Below are 9,904 nucleotides of genomic sequence, written 5' to 3' on the forward strand. Positions count from 1 at the left end.
CTGAGGAGTTCTCTCTTATAAAACAGCATTCAAGTATTCTAGTTTAACATCCCCATTTTTCTGAGTTAAGGAACAAAGTAGACCTTGGGCTTCTGTTTCCATTACGAGTCTTCCAGAGTCCCATAACTGATAGCCATAAAGTCTTCCTTTGTAACACACACTCAGCACTAAAGCCAGAGTATTGCTATTTGGCATTATCCAGTGAAGTGCAAGAAATTAAATAAGTTACGTCTTTATTGCTATAGTACAATACCAAGCAAAGTCACTTTTTAATACAATTGCAAGGGTTTTGTAGAGTACATGTGCCTCCTCTTAGGGCCCAGTAGTTCAGCTGCACTGCAAGTATCACTTTGTTATCACGTGTTGAATGTCAGTCTAAGAAGATGTGTTGAGTATTCTTGAGTCTGAAGAATCAGACCTTTCATCATACTCATCTTCTGTGTAAATTGGTTGCTTAGACACAATAGGACACCCGTCATCAGGGATTGAGATCCTAGGATCTTCTGACGAGCGGGAAGGAAGGACAGGCGAGCTTCGGAAAACGCTGGCTGAGTTGCTAGAGAAAGGACTGACATACTGGGACCGCAGCTGGTACTGCTGTTGCAGCGTCATGGTGTTCCACAGGGTGACGTCGTTGGGCAGGAACGGGCTGGACTGGTTTCTTGCCAAAGTGTTCCTCAGCATCAGAGGGTAGCGTGGTGGCTGAGGGAAAGGGTGCTGCAAAGGTACAGCCAGAGGGTTTGGCACAACATTACTGGAATCAGCAGAGAACCTCAGCGTGTCAGGAACCCTAAATGCTGAGCCCACGGACCACTTGGAAGAGGAAATAGGGTATGAACTAAGCGTGTGTTCAAAAATGTGCCCATTGGAAGGCAAAACAAGACCATCAGATTCTGCAGAAGTTCTCTCCCCACTGGCCACTGAAGACCGACTGGACAGGAGAACCTCTACAGCACTCACCAGATCACCCCCACACCCCTTCAGGATCAACTCCAGCACAGTTGGCTTTTGGTTAGGGAAGATCTTTTTCAAGACTTCAAGTGGAGGTCTGTTGGCTTTCAAACTGAAAGGTAAAGAAACTGTCCCGGAAGGACCTTCTATCAGGAGGTGGTTCTGCTCTGGGTGGTACTTGGGGCTGTCTGAACGGCTCTCTGTGCTCCCACCATTTTTCTGAACTGCATAGCCAACCTCATCCACTGAAACAATTTCAGGGCTTTCGGGGGTGAAGCAGCTTTTGGTTTTCGTCATGTCTGGGGAGCTCCTTTGGTCTGTGTCTTTGTCACTGTAGGTCTCAGCATTGTCTGCTGCACTAGCATCACCCAACCGCTCCTCATTCATGTCTGCAAAGAGAAGGCAGAGAAGTTAACAAAAACCGGAGGCCAAAACCTTTACAGACATTTGAGGAAACAGTCTTCTTAAAGTGAACAGAGCAGGATTCTTGGGGGGTTGGGAAGCATTTTTCACAGAGATCCTGCTAAAATTAAGGTCTATTTGCAACATCTCATGAAAACAAAGCTACAAAATAATAATGTGACATAGTCTAGGCATTTTATGCTGCCTTATAGATATCTGTCTCATTCTCCCATGTACAAGAAAAGAAACAGGGGTTGTTTTTCTGCTGCATCAAATATGCTACATCAGTCCTCTCTCACTGGTTACAAGGCAGCAACACACCACTCAAATGCCAGCTTTCTCAGAGGAACTTCAGCACTTTCACATCCTAAGTCATCACTAGCACTATCTCAACTGACTGTGGGCTGAGATATCCAGAGGGCACTTGGAAGACCAAAATTCCCTCTGCGAGTCCAACAGCATTGGTGGAACCACTCCATCATGACTACAGGCTGAAGGTTAAAGAAGTCTTCAAATAGATCAGTGTATTCTCATTCTGGCTCTGCAGAAACTGGTTCCTTTTCCAGCAAGAATCATAGGCTTTTCCGCCAAAGCCTGGAACCCAGCTGATGCGTTGGCCCGTTAAAGCACAGAATCTAAAGAAACTGGTTTGGAGAGGACCCCTGGAAAGCTTCTGGTCCAACCTCCTTTTCAAAGCAGGAGTAACCTAAAATATAGAGCATCTTGCTCATGTCCCTGCTCAGCTGAGTTTTAAATAATTCTAAGGATGGAGACTCCACAACCTCCCTCGGCACTTGTTCTAGGTACCTCACTTTTTCTGTGCTAAACTAAGAAGGGCATGAGCTGAGGACAGGGCTGAAAAAAAGCCCACTGACCACACTGTCTCCAGATGGACACTCAGAAACGGGGATACCCCAAATCTCTGGTCACTTTGGTAATGCCTGGCCAGAATATGGAGACCTTTGAAATAAGACTGACTGCTTGTCAGAAAGAAGATTGACAGCTTTCACAGTTTATGCACAAGGGGGGCAATATACTTGCTTGAGATTGTTCACAATTATTTCCCAAGAACCCTGTTCTACTGCCCTTCCTCATCCAGCACAATGATGATCTCCCTGGGAAGCACCAATGTCTGGGGAAAGGGTTGTTGTCCAAGCTGCAGCTGACAGAGACTGCTTTAGCTGCTCGGGGCAGTGCTTTTGAACACACATATGTGAAAGACTATCGGCAGAAACCTATACAACTATTTGTTTGGTTTCCCAAGAACTTGATCAGTCCAACTAGATAAAGAAGCTATAAGGAGCAAGCAAAGGTTACGAAAATGTGCTGATGATCACCCCTGCCCGACCGAGATGGAACAAGTTAAAGGTATGCAAGTGCCCGAGCTCACCACAGGCAGTCCTGCCTCCCTCCCCAGGGCATTTACCCATGCAGCAGGCTAAGTTTATCGTGGAACAGAGACAAACTCTACGAGTGTAGTTTACCCACTTTGAGAAAGGAGTCAGGGTCTGAGCAAGCCTGCGCTGAGCGAGAAGTCACTATGCTCACCAGAACGGGAGCCATAAATAAATATGAAATCCTGGCAGAGCACAGCTTGACAGTCAGCATGCCAAGGGGAGGGTCTTCTCATGAGGATGGCTGTGCCAGGCAGAAATGATGCGCCATCCTACAGAGCTGTGGGATGCTGCTAGTTTGGACTGTGAAAGATGAGCATGGGAGTGGAGCCGAAGAATATGGGTGCCCTTACAAAGATATCACCCTGCTCTTTTAGCAGGATAATCTGTTTTGGGTACCCATTTTTATAATGGTTATGCTCTCTGTACAGCGCAAATGGAAAAGCAGTAACTCTTAACGTAGGTGTATTACAAAGAAGCCAACGTATGTATGCTCTTCTTTATACAGTCGGTGCAGCAGTCTTGCCTTAGCAGCCAAAGGGGAGTGGCAGGAAATGTTTGCCGGCAGCAAACTGGCAACGTGTATCCTTTTGAGGAGGTGGTAAGACCTCGGCATAGCTCATCATTATTCGAAAAAAACGTGAGGCTTACACTACCTTTCCCTACTAATCCCTTCACATGTTCATAATCATGCATTTATTACAGAAGACAGGATGCTAAAAATAATTCATATCTGAGTGAATGGGCAATTTATATATCAAAGGCATACTGGGCAGTCTGAAGACAGCTAATTACCTCTGTCCCTGTCTTGCCAAAGTTAGAGAGGCATTTAAAGGAGACAGTGGTCCTAATTTCCAGGTAAACAGATTGCACTGCGGTACCCAATATTACCAAGTGGACCACATGCAGGTTGAGCATATTTCGGCATATACTGCCCTTTTCTGGTTTATCTTTATGGGCTGATAACAAGTACCACTGGGGAGCAAATACATGCTTTAAAAAAAGAAAAAAAAAATCAGATTAGATCTCCCTAACACACTCCTTGAGCCTTACAAATTATTATATTCAGAAAATTTCGAGGTTTGATTAGTTTTCAGTACCCTTTAATGTATCCTTATGGCTAAACATTTTCCTCGAATTCTGAAGTTTGCATCGTTATAATGAGGAGACGGCACAGATCCCGACTTTTAGCTTGCACAGGGACAGTCTGCTCGTACAAGCACAGATGGTAGCGGTGTGTCTCACCGGACTCAGGGGGTCGGACCCGTAGAACGGGATTTCAGTGATCTGAGTCAACTGATGGGCTCAAGAAGGATTACCCTCCCTCCGCTGGTTAACACGGAGTTTGGGTGCTAACGTATTTCTTTTTTCTCTGCCTTTCTGGGAGCGTTTCCCGCCGCCGGTGCCGGGCGGAGTCTCTGGCGGCAGCGTGCGATACCACTCCGGGCGGCCCAGCCCGGCGCCCCGGACGGGACGGGTGGCCGCCGCCTTCTTCCCCATCCGCTTCCCGGTGCTTCCCGCCGGGCAGGTCGTGTTTCGGCGATGCTTTCTCCTCATCTGAACACCACCTTCCCACCACGCTCACGGAGCGGGGAGGGCCAGGATGAAAGCATGCTCTGGGGACTGTCCCCACCTCTTCAGGGAAATTGCCGAGATCAGGTTTTTCGTTTTGTTTAAAATAGTCACAACACAGCAACCGTTAAATAAACAAAGATTCGGGAAGATACATTATAAATGTCCTTATGTGGGCACAGAATTGTAGGAATATTGCATGCACGTACTAACCGCAAATATCGATACTTTCAGGTACAAAAATATTAATTTTGTGTTCAGAAGATACAACTCGCGGCTCTTAGACAAAGGTATTTTTTGCAACACTCGTAAGCTTCACATGAGGATGTTCTAGGCTTTAAGAAAAAAAATCTCGTCTTCATTTGTAGGTTTTGGGTGTTGTGCTTGTTTATTTTGTTTTTTCCCCACACCTTCTCTTTCAAATTGCTTACATTCAAGGATTCACTTTGTGAGCCCTAAGGAAACTAGGGAAATTGTTTTCTTATTGATACAAACGATGGCGAGTATTCATCAAACAATAGGCATGCAGGGACAGATACATACTGAAATCTACAGCGATGCTGTGCAAGTACAGATACACATGAAACACAGTACAGTGGGAAAACCGTGAATGCGTTCACAGTAAAATCTACATTAATAAATAAATCTGCTACGAATTTGGAGCAATGTATAATCCAAATTTTCCTTGCCTATTTATACATTAAAGATCATGAGTCAAATATTGTTAAGGGGCCAAATAAAAGTAAAACGGGTGTGACAGAGAAGCTGTTCTCCCCAAGTTAATAATTCGTCCGGGAAACTTGGTCTAACACTTTGGAAACAAATTTCCTTCCTTGATACTCCCACCGCTGACTCTATTAAAACAGCCTGCACTTTGATGGTCAGGAAAGCTCTTTCTGCAACACAGATTTTCTCGGATCCCAAAAACATCTGCTATTTTCCCTATTACTATTGTTAGAATGGACTAATACCAGAACTAGCATAAAGCCGCATAAAGCTAAGGTCATGTAAAACTCATGGGGGGGGTTGCGGGGTTTTTTGGTCCGTTGGCTGTTTGGTTTGGGGTTTGTTTATTTATTTATTTTATTTATTTGTTTGTTTGTTTGGGGTTTTTTACATTACTTTCACTACAGACTTTCTTCCCAATCTTCATAAGGTACTTTGTAGGAGACTAGTCACCGTTCCCCAACTAACCCAGAGACCGCTGTGTTGCATTAAGACTCTGGTTCTGAAATTAACGGAAGACTCAATATAGTGTTACATTAATTGTTTATAAGCCTTAATAACTACTACCAAGACGGAGAAATGTAACACATGCTGATGTGGGATATGCAAGTTCGTGAGCACAGTACCAGAAGGAGGAATTATTCCGGGTTAGCACAGACAGGTGCAACAGGAGTAGTTTCTAGGTGCATTATTTGCACAGAACAGAACTTTGCAACTGTCCCACCGAAACGACCAATAATAAATAAATATAAAAATAGATTGATCTGATTCTACCATACATCGGGAAATACCTCTCTGTACAGAAAAAAACCTTCCCGGAGATTAATATCCTGGTGAGGTTAGAAACGGGGTCGTCTGGGGAGCAAATAATTACATCCTCTGATTTGACGACGGTTTTAATACAGGCAGCGGGAAAGAGAGGGAAGAGAAAGAGAAAGCCTTGCCGTTCAGAGCATGCAGGATGGTTGGAAATAAAGAGGTTATCTGGTTAACAGTGACAGGTAACAAGAGGACCCCGCGAGGAGATGATTTTCCACTTTGCTCTCAAGCATTCCCATGGTCATAAAAGCAGGAAAAAAACCCCTCTGTAACAATCGGAGATCTGGGACCGCGCGGGTGAGGTCCGCGCAACCGGTGCTGTTTCCCGGCACCCCCATTCCCAGGGTGCCCCGCCCCCCCCCAGCCCCCCATCACCGCGGGCGGGGGCCGGCGCGGCGCCGCGGGCCTTGATTTATGAAGATCTTCTCCGTTATTCCCCCCCCCCCCCCCCGTAAAGCTGTTAGCAGAAAGTGCTGACTGGCTGGCAAGGAAAAATTTCTCATCAATACACTTTGATTGTATTTTGCAAACAAAATGCCTGTTGCTTGGTAACATTTCACTTGAGCCTGACCTTCCCCAAAAGTTATTGCTATCAGATTCGATTTACACTGTCCTCCCGTGATTACTGTAATCTTTTAAACTCGGAAGTTCATATATCAGGGGGAAGAAAAGTTGGGCGTGCAAGTCAATACCGTTTCTATCCGCCAGATTTATATCCTGCTGGTGAAGTTTATTTGTTTCACTTTCTGGAAGGAGCCAAGGCGGCTTTATTTTTTGCCTTTTTTTTCCCCCGGACTTCTCCTCTCCCGTGTCCGTCCGTCCCCTTTCCCCCACCCTATCCCTCCCGTGCATTCCACGCGGTCCCTGCCCCGGCCAAGCGCCGCCGCGGGTGCAGGGGGGCAGAGAGGATCCTCGTCGGCAGTAGGCTGCGGCCAGGTGGAAATTTGGGGACCCCGAAGCCCCGGCCCTGGGGAAAGGCCGGCGGAACCGGATGGAGATGGGGGGGACGGGGAGGCGCAGAGCGCGGGCAGGCGGTGCCGAGGGCTAGCCAAGGGGAAACCGGTCCCAGATCACCGGCAACCTCGCCGCCACCTCGGGGCCGGGCCGGCTCCATACCCGTGCCCTCGGAGACAGACCGGCTGGTCCCACTCCCTCACACCGCCCCGCGGGGCTCCAGCCGCCCGGCAGCGAGCCGTAAGGAGTCGAGCCGCGAGGGAGCCCAGGGCTTGCCATTCCTTGCACGGGGCACCGGGTGAAATCCCGTCGCAGTCGCCGCTTCTCGGCGGAGCGGGCAGACAGCGGCCTGCGGGGCATCCCCGTCGGGGAACGCTGTCGCCTCCCGCTCAGGCACGGGGCGGGGAAGGGGACGGCGGCTCCTGAGCGTTATTTTGGCGTCCAGAAATGTGCGTTACCAGTAGGTCCCACTCACGAGAGGCCGGTTGCGGGAGGCGGTTTCCAGGTCAGCATCCCCGACCTGCCGACGCGGCCCAGCGGGACACGCCACCGCTGAAGGCCTCGGCCGATGCAACCGCGCAGCCCCGCTCACCCTCTGCCGCCCCCCGCGGACCTCCTTGCCGGCAGAAACCCTCCAGCCCCCGGCGCCGCTTCTGCCCCGAAGGTCCCGGCAGAGGTTTTGTCCTGGACGAGACCCTGCAGCCCGATGCCCTGGGCGCGGGCAGCCGGGGTCCGGCCCCAGCCGTCGCAGCGGGACCGGGAGCGGCAGGGGGGCGTGCGGCTGCGATCCGCGCTGCATGCGGCCACTTCCCGGCCGCCCTGGGGGACCGGGCCCAGGCGCGACACGTCAGGGGCCCGGCCAGCGCTGGCGGCGTTTGCCGGTCCCCTCCGGTGGTCCCGGCGGCTGCGCGCCCGGCTGAGAAGTTGGCCCGGTGCTTCGCGGCTCTCTGCCTTCTCAGCGCGACGGCGCGCACCCGCCGGGCTTCCCCTCCTTCCCACGGCGCCCGTCGGGAGGAAGGGGAAGCCCCCGCCCTCCCTCGCCCGGGCGCCCCGAGGCCCGCCCGCCGGTGTCCCGGCGAGGGCGCTGCCCTCCCTTCCCCTCCTCCCCGGGCCCCGCGCGTCCCCCACCCCACCCCGGCCCCGCGGCGCCCGGCCCGGCCCGGCCTCACCTGCCTTGGGGAGCGGCCCCGGGAGCGCGGGGGGCGGCTCGGCGGCCCAGCGCAGGGCGGCGGCGGCCGCCAGCTCGGCGGGGGCCCGCGGCGGCGCGGCGCAGGGCGGCGGCCCCGGCGGCGGGGCCGGGGGCTCGGCGCTGCCCGGCGGCCCCGGGAGGGCGCGCAGGGAGTCCGGGAGGAGGCTCTCCAGGCTCTCGTTGGCCTGCTGCCGGCGAAGCGCCACCTGCGCGGCCATCACCCGCTGCCGCTCGATGATGAGGATGCACTTCTCGCAGGTGCAGTCCTTGAAGCGGCAGTAGCGCTTGTGGCCCTTCAGCCAGGACAGCACGCCGTGGTTGCGGCACCGGGCACACTTGGGCGTCCGCTGCAGCGGAGCTCGCGGCGGCTGCGACACCGGGCCGCCCATGTAGAGGTACGGGGAGCCGTAGCCGTTCATGCCCGCGGGAGGAGCCCCGCCGGCGCCGGGGCGGAGAAGGGGGCAGCGGGGCCGGGCGGAGGCCGGGCGGCGGAGGAGAGGAGAGGAGAGGAGGCGGGCGGCCCTGCCCGCGGGCTCGGCGGGGGGCGCGGCCCCGGCCCCAGGCGGGCGCGAGTAGCGGCCGCCCGCCGCGGTGGCACCGGCGGGCACAGCGTTGCCGCCGACCGAAGCCACACTGCCACTGCCCGCGCCGCCCCGCCGAGCCCAGCGCCCCTCCGCCCGCCCCCCGCCCGCCCCCCTCCGCCACCCTCCTTCCCCGCAGCCGCCGGGGGGAGGGAGGGAGGGAGGGAATCGGGGGGGCTCCTCTGCCCCGCCGTCGGGGGCGGTGGCTCTGCCCGCGCCGTGCCGAAGGGGACCGACCCCCAGCGGACTGGGACCGGGGCCGATGCCACCCTCCTCAACCCCCCACCCCCGCCCCCCGCATGGCTCACCCCGCCGAAATGCCTGGAGCTGGGGGCGAGCGGGGTTTCCCCGGGCTCCGGACCGGCCCCATGTGGACTGGATCTCAAAGTCCAGACGGGGCGTTTGGACCGCGTGCGGCGGGAGCCCCTCGGAAGCCCACGGGACACTACAAGCGGCGGCACGGTGTGTGGCTGCTGCCGTAAAAAACAGCGCTGCGGGGCCCAGCGCGGCGAGGGGTTTTGAGCCCAAAGTTTTATCAAAGTTCTGGAGCCGCGAGAAGCTGCCTTGGAGCAGGAGCTGCCCTGAGACGAGCGGCTGCGCGGTGCCGGGCCGCGCCCGTGTCCCCGCGGTATCGCGCCGCGGAGCCGTGCTGCCGCGGGCGGCTACCAGCCCCGGCGCTCTCCGCCGCCTCTTCTGCGTCCCTCGCCAAGACTTAGATGCAAACGGTGGCTATCGAGAGGCACGCGCAATTGAGGGCAAGCCCGATTGCTTGCAGCCTATTCGATGTCCGACGCGGCGGGGTGGTGATTTTCTGTATCTCCGGCCGCGGAGAGGTTTCTCGCTGAAACACTGTCATTTACAATATGACAGCGAGAAGTTTTAAGGCAAATGTGCTATATAAGTGGAAGAAGGTACAGGAATATCGGTTGGGGGGAAACAAATTCACTGCAAGTGTTTATCTGCCCGCGCAGCGGTGCTTAGCGTCACAGAGTCCGCGGGTAGGCAGGGGCTGCCGCTCGGACTTGGACCCGTTTCGCTGCCCCAGGGTCTCCTCGGCTCTTCACAGACTCATCTCCACTGTAACCGCTACACGAAATAAACCATTTCACGAGGGTACGCAATTAGAAAATAAGATTTAAAATTCGGGAAGTATTTCGCCAGAGAGAGTAAAAACCACGGCATGTTGCTATGAAGGTATTTGCGTGGTATTTCACTACTTGGATCCTTCCTAATTACTCTTCTAGGGGAAGAACGACTCAGGGACATCTTTCTTCCCGGGGCCGTGCGGGAGGTGTGAGGGGGGATAGCCGCACCGA

General features: G+C 53.9%; 1 protein-coding gene across 1 annotated transcript; it reads right to left on the reverse strand.

Moving 5' to 3' along the window:
• Positions 1-375: 375 nt before the first annotated feature.
• Positions 376-8,426, reverse strand: DMRT3 (doublesex and mab-3 related transcription factor 3). Its single transcript, XM_074932179.1, has 2 exons — positions 7,988-8,426; positions 376-1,340 (listed from the first exon to the last, which is right to left on the reverse strand). The coding sequence occupies exons 1-2, from the start codon at positions 8,424-8,426 to the stop codon at positions 376-378; spliced, it is 1,404 nt and encodes a 467-aa protein (XP_074788280.1).
• Positions 8,427-9,904: the final 1,478 nt, after the last annotated feature.

Source organism: Athene noctua, chromosome Z (genome assembly GCF_965140245.1).
Source record: "Athene noctua chromosome Z, bAthNoc1.hap1.1, whole genome shotgun sequence".
Lineage (NCBI taxonomy): Eukaryota > Metazoa > Chordata > Aves > Strigiformes > Strigidae > Athene > Athene noctua.